This window comes from Lytechinus variegatus, chromosome 8, assembly GCF_018143015.1.
Source record: "Lytechinus variegatus isolate NC3 chromosome 8, Lvar_3.0, whole genome shotgun sequence".
NCBI lineage: Eukaryota > Metazoa > Echinodermata > Echinoidea > Temnopleuroida > Toxopneustidae > Lytechinus > Lytechinus variegatus.
The window spans coordinates 6134364-6146871 of NC_054747.1; the positions used below are offsets into that span (position 1 = coordinate 6134364).

General features: G+C 37.6%; 1 protein-coding gene across 3 annotated transcripts in view; it reads left to right on the plus strand.

The window, feature by feature from the left end:
* LOC121419889 overlaps positions 1-9887 on the plus strand; it is a 44114-nt gene extending 34227 nt beyond the window's left edge. For 2 of the 3 annotated variants that reach the window (XM_041614358.1, XM_041614359.1), the window contains exon 7: positions 853-9887. In XM_041614358.1, the coding sequence (XP_041470292.1) occupies positions 853-9629 (8777 nt within the window). In that variant the 3' untranslated portion in view covers positions 9630-9887. The remainder of the gene's footprint in view (positions 1-852) is intronic. The other variant, XM_041614360.1, reaches the window with a different exon arrangement.
* The last annotated feature ends 2621 nt before the right edge of the window (positions 9888-12508 follow it).

Here is a 12508-nt window from a genome sequence, read left to right on the forward strand (position 1 = left end):
AAGGCAAACCCCTATTTTGTAAATAGGCGTCTTATAGACACCTAAATAGTACACATAAGTGTATGGGATGAAATTAAGATGGTATTTCCGGTCACTTTATATTTCAATTTTTGAAGCACTAAATAATCATTTTCGAATGCAATTTTTTCTAGGCTTCATTTTTGGAACATATCACAGACACAGGTGACAAGTGTGACCTTCTAGCTCAGATTTTTTAAAGTCAAACCAATGTTAAACAATCACTTTAACATCTTGTGCGAGTTATAGTAGTTTTCAAAGTCAGCACCGCTGCTATGTTGAATCGCATGATGCAGGTGAGACGGCCAGAGGCATTCCACTCGTTTATAAAGTCTATGCAAATTGTGTTATCAACCATGTATCATAAATGTATGATCATTTTTAGTTTTGCTGGTCTAAATGTATTTATTTTATACTTTTTATTATCTCAAAAGAGTCCCCAACAAATTTCATTGAAAAAGCAATGAAAATCAAAAGGTCAAAAAGAGAAACAAAATGCATAAGAAATTGCAAAATGAAAATGATCTGATGGCACCATCCTTTTTCTTTACATTTTGCTAAAAAAAACACCACAAAGAGTGTATACACCAAAAATTAGAACATTTGTACCTTTATTTAGGGAGTTAGAGGAAAAAGTATGATTATGCATACTAATCATGCATAATTCAGCATAATCATTTACTAGAAATCGGCATGAAATGAAATGAAAATGCCCCTGCCTAGATAGGGTTAAGAAGGAAGACCAAACCTAAATTGCTTTCATGAGTGTTTTGAAATTTAGTTTAGTGTTGAGGTTTGATTACCACCCTTTACATGTATGTTTATGACAACCAGGTACTACTTCAAGGATTGACATGTCCTCAGAGTGCACTGGAAAAGATCTATTTCAAGAGCAGGGCAGCATCAAAGACTATAGCCAGGAATCTCAAGGAGTAGATAGACCTCACTTACCAGCATCCATAGAAAACTCATGTGACCTTGGAGAGGAGAGGTCACAAAGATGTTTGAGAGGATCAAATGATCTCACTTGTCATGTCAGTGTAGACCACAGAAGCAGTTCTTTGTCTTGTTGCAAATCTGTGCAGAGTAAAGAGACGTCACCCGGAAGGCCCCATGCTAGCTCTCAATGCGGGACAAAGTTTCAGAAGCTTTGGAATCTGAAAGGACATGGGTCAAAGCATAATGGTGAAAAGCCTTTTCCATGCAGTAAATGTCCACAATCTTATACACGTAAGAGAAATCTTAAGAGACATTTGATTATGGTTCATGGAGTAGCCAATAATGAAAAGTCTAAACGGGGAGACACAACTACTTCCACAACTTTTCTTGGAAGACCCCACGCTTGCTCTGATTGTGATAAAAGGTTTAGCCGGTTAAGTCGCCTGAAAGAACATAAGTATACACATAGTGGTAAAAAGCCTTTTGCTTGTTCATTGTGTCCATCATCCTTTGTTAGAAAGCATGACCTTTTTAGACATTCATCAAGACTTCATGGGGTTGGTCAAGGTGGTGTGTCCAAACAGGGAAACAAAGGTTCTTCAAAACTTAAAGACATTACTCAAAAGCAGTGTCATAGACAAAGTGAAAGAAAAAGAGGATTTGATGAAAATGCTATTGAGCAAATAGATAACACAGGTGATGTACCTAACAATATTTGTAAAGGCAATGTTTCAAATAGTATAGTACATTCCGAATCATTGTGCAACGAACAGACGTCTCTTAAAAGGCCCCACGTGTGCTCTCAATGTGGGAAAAAGTTTCAGAAAATGTTGAGTCTCAAAGTCCATATGTATACACATACAGGTAAAAAGCCTTTTGAATGTTCTTTATGTCCACAATCCTTTAATAGTATGAAGCAACTCGTAAGGCATTCATCAGAACAACATGGGAATGAAGTGACTGAATGTAGAAAGAAGATTGCTTCTGAAAATAAAAACATTGCTCACAATGAAAAGTTTGTCACAAATTACATGCAATCTGGAGACACATTTGAGAGTCAATCACATGACCCAGGTCACAACAAATCACTTGAAACAAATCAAAAGCAAATACATATAGCAGATCAGGAAAAGATTGATATAACAGATAAGTGGGAACAACATGGTAAAGTTCACCACGAAATGCATCGCCAAAATGATGATATACTAAGCCAACAAGGAAATACAGATAGTTCAAAGAGCACAAGTAAAGGGCTTTCCTTAAAATCTAGATCACATGAAATTCCTAAGCAATTGAATACTAGACCTTATGCTTGCACTCAGTGTGGGAAAAGGTTTAAGAGGACATATCATCTGAAAGAACATATGGACACACATACTGGTAAAAAGCCTTTTGAATGTTCTTTATGTCCAAAATCCTTTAGCCGAAAGAGGAACCTTGTGAATCATTCATTTAGTATTCATGGGGTAGCTGCTGATGAAGTGACTCGTGGGGTAACTGTTAGTCAAGATTCTCATAGGGTAACTGATTATCAAAAGTCTCGTGGGGTAGCTGTTGATCAAAAGTCTTGTGGCGTAACTGTTGATCAAGTGTTTCATCAGGTAGCTGTTGATCAAGAGTCTCATAGGGTAATTGTTGGTCAAGAGTCTTGTGGGGTGACTGTTGTTCCATTTTTTTATGGGGTAGCTGTTGATCAAGTCTCACGTGAGGTAGCTGTCGATCAACTGTTTAACCGGGTATTCGTTGATCAAGAGTCTCTTGTAACTGTTGATCAAGTGTCTCATGGGGTAACTGTTGATCAGGAGTCTCTTACAACTGTTGATCAAGTGTCTCATGGGGTAACTGTTGATCAGGAGTCTCTTACAACTGTTGATCAAGTGTCTCATGGGGTAACTGTTGATCAAGAGACTCATGGGGTAGCTATTGATCAAGAGACTCGTGGGGTAGCTTTTGATCAAGAGACTCGTGGGGTAGCTATTGATCAACTGTTTAACCGGGTATTTGTTGATCAAAAGTCTCTTGTAAATGTTGATCAAGTGTCTCATGGGGTAACTGTTGATCAAGAGTCTCTTGCAACTGTTAATCAAGAGTCTCTTGTAACTGTTGAACAAGTGTCTCTTGGGATAACTGCTGATCAAGTGTCTAACAGTGGAAGCAAGTCTTCCGAGGATCAAACTGAAATTCGTGCTCACAAGCAACAAATTAGTAAAAGGCTCTCCTTAAAATCTAGATCACATGAAATTCCTAAGCAATTGTCCACTAGACCTTATGCTTGCACTCAGTGTGGGAAAAGGTTTAAGAGGACACATCATCTGAAAGAACATATGTACACACATACTGGAAAAAGGCCTTTTGAATGTTCTTTATGTCCAAAATCCTTTAGACGAAGGAAGGACCTTGAAGAGCATTTATTAAGACATCATGGGATAAGCATTGATCAAGAGTCTTGTGGGGTAACTGTCGGTCAAGATTCTCATGGGGTAACTGTTGATCAAGATTCTCATGGGGTAACTGTTGATCAAGAGTCTCTTGAGGTAACTGTTGATCGAAAATCTCATCAGGTAGCTGTTGGTCAAGATTCTTATAGGATAAATGTTGGTCTAGAGTCTTGTGGGGTGACTGTTGTTCCATTTTTTAATGGGGTAACTGTTGATCAAGAGTTTCATCAGGTAGCTGTTGGTCAAGTGTCTCGTGGGGTAATTGTTGATCAAGTGTCTCAAGGGGTAACTGTTGATCAAGAGTCTCTTGTAAATGTTGATCAAGTGTCTCGTGGGGTAACTGTTGATCAAGAGTCTCATGGGGTAACTGCTGATCAAGTGTCTAACAGTGAAAGCAAGTCTTCCAAGGATCAAACTGAAATTCTTGATCAAGAGTTTCATCAGGTAGCTGTTGGTCAAGTGTCTCGGGTAATTGTTGATCAAGTGTCTCAAGGGGTAACTGTTGATCAAGAGTCTCTTGTAAATGTTGATCAAGTGTCTCGTGGGGTAACTGTTGATCAAGAGTCTCATGGGGTAACTGCTGATCAAGTGTCTAACAGTGAAAGCAAGTCTTCCAAGGATCAAACTGAAATTCTTGATCAAGAGTTTCATCAGGTAGCTGTTGGTCAAGTGTCTCGTGGGGTAATTGTTGATCAAGTGTCTCAAGGGGTAACTGTTGATCAAGAGTCTCTTGTAAATGTTGATCAAGTGTCTTGTGGGGTAACTGTTGATCAAGAGTCTCTTGTAACTGTTGATCAAGAGTCTCATGGGGTAACTGCTGATCAAGTGTCTAACAGTGAAAGCAAGTCTTCCAAGGATCAAACTGAAAGTCTTGCTCACAACCAACAACTTAGTAAAGGGCTGTCCTTAAAATCTAGATCACATGAAACTCCTAAGCACACTAGGCCTTATGCTTGCACTCAGTGTGGGAAAAGGTTTAAGAAGACAAATCATCTGATAGAACACATGGATACCCATACTGGTATAAAGCCTTTTTTGTGCTGTATATGTCAACGATCTTTTGCTCGTAAGAGGGCCCTTGTAAGTCATTCTTTAAAAGTTCATGGGTTTAGAAATGATCAGTTGTCTGAACAGGGATGCAAGTTTTCTTCCAAACTTAAAGTCCTAGTTTACAAACTATCAATTGAGGATTGTCTTGAGCAAATTAATAGCCCTGGTAACGAGCAACGCCATCAGCAAACACATAGTGAAGATCAAGAACAACCAAAAACTATGGGTCAACATCAAGATCTAGGCTCAGTTTGTGATGTCACACATTCTCCGTTGTGTAATGTTAAAGACACTCTGTTAGATTCTGAGAGAATACAACCTGACATGATTCATGGACTTGGCAATGTAGAAAAATTCGAATATACAGGAGTGTCTAAGAATGGAGGAGAACAGAGCCAATTGAGTAAAGGAAGTGATGCAGTTAAAATCAATAGCCTTCGTGAAGACTTATCTCTGAAATTACGAGAAGAATACACTAAAAGTAAACAACCAACTGAAAGTCATGAGTCCAGTGTCAGTAAAATCCTTAATAACAATAGAAACTCATCAGGTGTAATAGGCAGGGGTAATCATCTTTCTGAGGAAAGAGGCAGTACATCAATTAGTTCTCCTTCCAATGCCCCATCATATGTGCAAAGTGAAGAATGCTCACTTGGAGGGCCCTATGTATGTGCTAAATGTGGTGAAAGGTTTAGCAAGTTAAGTAATCTGAAAGAACATATGTATCAGCATAGTAGTGAAAAGCCTTTTGTATGTTCTATATGCCAACAATCATTTATTCAAAAAAGAAGCCTTTTGAGACATTCATTAAGACATCATGGGATTAGTAAAGATTATTTGTCCAGCAGGCTTTCTACCAAACTGAAAGGCACTACTCGAAATCAGCTGCATGTTCTTGGTGAAAGTAAAAAACAATTAGATGATAAATTTCAATGTCATTTTGATAACACAGATGATATTTCTAATGAAATTGGTAAAACTAATGAATCAAATAGTACTGTTCGTTCACAAGTACTCTACACAGATTTGGAACAAAGAATCACCTCTGTTAGTAATCATCAGGCTTCTATTCAAGAAACTAACAGAAAACAACTTCAAGGAAAGATGGATAGTTCAAATAGCATGAGTAAAGGGCTTTCCTTAAAATCAACATCCCATGAAATTCCTAAGCCATATGGTTGCTCTGAATGTGGGAAAAAGTTCAGAAAGACCAATCATCTTAAAGAACATATGTACACACATACTGGTAAAAAGCCTTTTGAATGTTCTTTTTGTCCAAAATCCTTTAGCCGAAAGAGGAACCTAGTGAATCATTCATTAAGACATGGGGTAACTGTTGATCAATTGTCTCTCGGGGTAACTGTTGATCAAGGGTCTTGTGGGGTAACTGTTGATCAACAGACTCATAGGGTAACTGTTGATCAAAACACTCCTAGGGTAACTGTTGATCAAGAGACTCCTAGGGTAACTGTTGATCAAGACACTCCTGGGGTAACTGTTGATCAAGATTCTTATGGGGTAAATGTTGACCAATTATTTCATGAAGTAGCTGTTGATCAAGAGACTCATAGGGTAACTGTTGATCAAGAGACTCATAGGGTAGCTGTTGATCAAGACACTCCTGGGGTAACTGTTGATCAAGATTCTTATGGGGTAAATGTTGACCAATTCTCTCTTGAAGTAGCTTTTGATCAAGAGACTCATAGGGTAACTGTTGATCAAGAGACTCCTGGGGTAACTGTTGATCAAGATTCTTATGCGGTAAATGTTGACCAATTCTCTCATGAAGTAGCTGTTGATCAAGAGACTCTTAGGGTAACTGATGATCAAGAGACTCATAGGGTAGCTGTTGATCAAAAGACTCATAGGGTAACTGTTGATCAAAAGACTCATAGGGTAACTGTTGATCAAAACACTCCTAGGGTAACTGTTGATCAAGATTCTTATGGGGTAAATGTTGACCAATTATTTCATGAAGTAGCTGTTGATCAAGAGACTCATAGGTCAACAGTTGATCAAGATTCTTATGGGGTAAATGTTGACCAATTCTCTCTTAAAGTAGCTTTTGATCAAGAGACTCATAGGGTAACTGTTGATCAAGAGACTCCTGGGGTAACTGTTGATCAAGATTCTTATGCGGTAAATGTTGACCAATTCTCTCATGAAGTAGCTGTTGATCAAGAGACTCTTAGGGTAACTGATGATCAAGAGACTCATAGGGTAGCTGTTGATCAAGACAGTCCTGGAGTAACTGTTGATCAAGTGTCTCATGGGGTAACCGTCGATCAAGAGACTTTTGGGGTAACTGCTGATCAAGTGTCTAACAGTGGAAACAAGTCGTCTGAGTATCAAACTGAAATTTTTGCTCAACAGAAACCAATTAGTAAAGGGATGTCCGTAAGATCTAGATCACATGAAACTCCTAAGCCATATGGTTGCTCTGTATGTGGGAAAAAGTTCAGAAATACCAGTCATCGTAAAGAACATATGTACACACATACTGGTAAAAAACCTTTTGAATGTTCTTTATGTCCAAAATCCTTTAGACGAAGGGCACAAGTTGTAGATCATTCATTAAGTATTCATGGGGTAACTGTTGATCAAGTGTCTAACAGTGAAAAGCAACTACTTGATTCCAATCAAAAAGACATTTCTGATCAAGATAACATGCAAATCAGCCAGGGAAAAGATTGTAAAGGTCATAACCCATCAGTACAAACAAACAATGACACCCTTAATTATGTTTGTTCATGTGGAGAAAGTTTTCATTCGTTTGAACAACTCACTGTCCACACAAAGACAGTTGGGGGAGGGGAACCCATGAAATGTCCAAATTGCGATGAGGTGTTTTGTCATAGGTCTTCTTACATTTGCCATGTACTTATGCACTTGGAAAAGAATCACAAATGCCCTGAATGTGAACAAACCTTTCGATGGAGCTATGAATTAACATCACACATGAAATCACACCTTACTAAAAGTAAAGAAAACATAAATCTCCCAACTGAACGTAAAAGAGACAAAAGATTGATTAATGCGGGCTCCAAAAACGATAGTGGGGCAAATGCATGTTCTCAGTGTAATAAGCGTTTTAGAAAAATATCATGCTTGAGAGAACACATAGCTTATTTCCACACAGGAGAAAAGTATTTTTCTTGCTCTAAATGTTCATCGACTTTTCTTAAACGGAAATCACTAATCTGGCATTCTGCAAAACACCATGGGGTTGTCCTTGATCAGATCTGTGAATGTGGAAAGGGGTTTTCTTCCAAAGCAGAAGTTATTGCTCACATTACCACACATGATACCTTGCAATCACAAGGCTTAGGAAATAATCAGCAAACACATGGGACAGCTCATGATCAAAGGAATTCTAATGAAGAAGTGTCCAATAAGGTGTTTCACAACTCTGATTCTAATATGAGCCCGGTTGAAACACAAACAAGTTTTAAAGAGCCTCAGTTGAACAAAGAAACGAGTGAGAAGACCAGATCAATTGCCATGACTAAGGATTTGTTTGATGACTCTGATGATGATCAGATGAGCATCAGTTCAGAACTTATTGGAAGGTGTACAAAGAGTGATGAATCTAGCAGTGTTTTGACTGTAGTAGACGCTCATAGAAAAAATGGTCAAGAATCAAGTCTAGAGGAGCTTAGTGCTCAAACTGTTGATGAAAGACTTTGTTCCTGCTCTGAATGCCAACAACATTTTCCTGGTAAATTCTCGCTTTTGCAACACTTGATGAGACATCATGAGGATATTTTGAACAAAGTTTGTGAGTGTGGTAAAAGGTTTTCCAGTGAGGAAGCTCTGTCCAATCACCAGAGAGGACTGGTAAAATGTAATAACTGCCTTATCTGTAAGAAAACATTTGAAGGTCAATGTTTGTATGAGCTTCACATGGAAATGCATGCAGAGATGCAATACAAGTGTACTGAATGTGAAGACAAATTTGCCCTAGAGAATCAATTAATCAACCATCTTAAGTTCCATACGGGTGGAAAACCATTTGCTTGTTCCATGTGCAAGGCAAGCTTTTCCCAAGACAATAGCCTTGCCAAACATTTGCAAATGCACAAGAAAGAGAACCTCTATGAATGTGTAAAGTGTGGGATACTATTTGTGAATTTAAACAAAATTTGCGAGCATGATCTAAAAGTGCACAAACATTGTTGGTGTCCCGTGTGTGATAAACATTTTCATGCAAGTAAGGAGTATGAGGAACACATGCAAACGCACAAAGAAGACCCAATCTTTGAGTGTTTTAAATGTCGTAAACAATATCCTCACTTGGAAAGCCTTAAGAGACATGCAACACGCCATGATGAAAACAGGATTTTGAAATGCTTGTCATGTAATAAACTCTTTATAAGAGAAAACCTTAGAAAACATGTGGAATGGCATCGCTCAATTAGACCTCATAAATGCATCCAATGTGGAAAGGGTTTCGTTCGTAAGCATGAGCTTAATAAACACATGGTAGGTGTCCACACGAAAAGGATACCAGCTCTCCATCTGTGTCACATATGTGGAAGAGCTTGTGTCTCAGAAGCTCGGTTGTTGATTCATGTAGAATCGGTCCACAAAAAGCAGGAATTTCACACATGTCCTGACTGTGGGTACAGCGTCGCTAACAAACAGCTCCTATCACAACACCTTTACATATGCAGGGGTGGCAAGCCATACAAGTGCACCATATGCCAAGATCTATTTAGTGATAAGTACGAGTTTAATCGGCACATCAAAAGGCATGCTGGTAAAAACCAATGTCCTGTATGCAAGCGGCAGTTCAAATCGATATCTGATGTAAATCTTCATGTGCGGAGGGTACATACAGGAGAAAGACCGTTTCAATGCTCCCAGTGCCCAGCCAGGTTTGTTGGGCCAAGTGCTCTTAAAGCTCATATGACATGGCACAATGGTGTGAAGCGTTTCAAATGCCCATTATGTAAAAAAGCTTTTATAATGCCCGCTAGTCGCAATAGGCACTTAAAAAAGGTACATAAGGAAGTCAACCATGTGATGTGTGATAAATGTGGAGAAAGGTTTTCAGGATTTGATGAGTTAATGAATCACAGGAAACGTCTGTATAAAGAAACTCCCCATCTATGTGTTGTTTGTGAAAACAGATATCAGACAATCTGTGAATTGACTGTACATTTGAAATCCCATTCTAATTAACATTGAACAAGGAAAATCTTAATCATTTTTGTCTCGCCGGCATAGCACAGCGAGAGTATAGGCGCCGCTTTTCTGACGGCAGCGGCAACACTGAAATCATAACCAAGGTTAAGTTTTTGAAATATCATTACTTTGATAGTTTATGGACATAGTTCATGTAACTTGGACATGGTGATCAAGTATCCTTGAACATCCTGTGTGAGTTTCAGGTCAGATGACCAAGGTCATTTAGGGTTTATGAACTTTGGCAGTGTTGGGGGTATTTGTTGAATTACCATCATAACTTTGAAAGTATGTTGGTCTAATTCATAAATCTTGAACATAAGAGTAATCAAGTATCACTGAACATCCTGTGCGCATTTTAGGTCACATGACCAAGGTCAAAGGTCAATGAACTTTGGCCATAATGGGGGTATCTGTTGAATAACCATCATAACTTTGCAAGTTTATTGATCTGACTTTTGAAACTTGGACATAAGAGTAATCAAGTATCATTGAATATCCTGTGCAAGTTTCAGGTCATATGATCAAGGTCAAAGGTCATATGAGGTCAATGAATTTTGGCCACATTGGGGGTATTTGTTGAATTACCATCCTATCTCTGTAAGTGTATTGTTCTAGTTCATAATACGTGGAAATAAGAGTAACCAAGTGTCACTGAACATCTTGTGCGAGTTAAAGTAGTTTTCAAAGTCAGCAATGCTGCTATATCGAATCGCGTGATGCAGGTGAGACGGCCAGAGGCATTCCACTTGTTATACATGTACGCCCTTCCTACGGGACATATTATGGTTTTACTCTCGTCCATTTTCCAGTCTGTTAACTTTTCCTTGTAAACGCGATAACTTCAGTTTAACTTAACCTAAGCTCATATAATTTGGTATATATCATACTAGCATAGATCCCAGGTAGCCTATCGATTTTGATGACAAAAAGTCAAAAGTCAAGGTCACAGTGACCCGTTTTCATCTTACCCTTCTGCAGTCATGGTAAATGTGCTAACTTCATTTTAACTTAACCCAGGCTCATATAATTTACTATATTAGCATAGATCCCAGGAATTCTATTGATTTTGAGGTCAGAAGGTCAAATATCAAGTTGCCACCTTCCACTTTTCTTGCTTAACCAATAATCCTATTTTCATGTTACAGGTGGGCATATGTGCTCGCCTATTGTAGCAACAGTCTTGTTGATCGCTTGTGAATATAATGGGTGGTATATTCCTATAGCTGTGGTTTAGGTAACCTAGACTAGACTTTATATGGAGTACTGCAGTCAATCATTCCATCTTGTGAAGAAAGGTTGGGGAAAAAAGTTGTTATTTTCATGAAAGGAGAAGATTAAATACTTATTGGCACCAACGTTCTCGCCAGTGTAGAACACACGCGTCGCATGCGACACACGCAAATTCCACAAGCTCCTGGTGCGTCACGCGCAAAAAGTGAGCGACACGGGCAAAAAAAAAAAATTATAAAAAGTGAGGGAAAATCATCGAAAATAATTGTTGCATCATTCATCATCAATCCTCAAAAATATAGAATGTTTCAGAATCATTTCGGCAACAGACAAACTACGACCTTATCACTTGACCGGATAATATCCATGCATAGACATTGGCGCATTTCCACTTCCAGCCGGCTAGCCAGCCACCCAGCCACGCTAGCTTTGCCAGCCCGCTGGCGCGGGTAGCTAGCTGAGCCAGAGCCGGACCTGCACGCAATGTTTGGAACTGAATTGTCCGCGATGCGACGTAACTTTTCATTTTTACATGATACCGTATTCTGATAACTTTCAAGAAATTTTGATTTTAAAATGAATTGTTCCATATAATTTTCCTGGTAATTACTTGCTAAGTATATTCTTAACGTTCATTCTCAATTTCTGCTGTCATGTAACAACGAAATAATTGTTGAAATTCTTGGATGTATGAACTGTAATAGGCTTAGCCGGCGCCAGCGACCGTACGTCGACGTGCGTATGGCAAGCTATTTTACATTTTCTGATATCAAAAATTATTAGATTTATTGATATCAAGAATTAATTTCTTGAATTAATTTCTTGATATCAAGAACTCATTTCTTGATATCATAAAACGATTTCTTGATATCAAGAAATTAATTCTTGATGCCAAAAAACATTTATTTTTATATCAAGAATTAATTTCTAACTTGATATCAAGAATTCATTACTGATTAATAATCAGAATGATTTTTTTGCAATAAATTGACGATCGAATTCAGAAATGAATTCTTGATATCAAAGATTCATTTCTTGTGATATCAAGAATTCATTTCTTGATATAAAAAAATAATTTCTAGATATCAAGAATTCATTTCTTTAAAAAAATCAGATTGATTTTTTGCAATACATTGATGCTCGAAATCAGAAATGAAAATGAATTCTTGATATCATGCAAGAATTGATTCCTGAAATAATATCAGAATGATTTTCTTGATATCAAGAATTCATTTCTTGATATCAAGAATTAATTTCTGAATAAAAATCAGAATTATTTCTTGCAATATATTGATGCACGAAATCAGAAATGAAAATGAAGAACTTGATATCAAGAATTAATTTCTTGATATCAATAATTCATTTGTGAATAAAAATCAGAATGATTTCTTGCAATATATTGATGCATGCACAAAATCAGAAATGAAAATGAAGATCTTGATATCAAGAATTAATTTCTTGATATCAAGAATTTCTGATTGAAAATCAGAATGATTTCTTGCAATACATTGACCCTCGAAATCAGAAATGAATTCTTAATATCAAGAAATTAATACTTGACATCAAGAAATTAATTCTTGATATTAGAAAATGTGAATGAATGTTAAAACGGTTTGCGATATACATGTGGATGATTTTGTGAA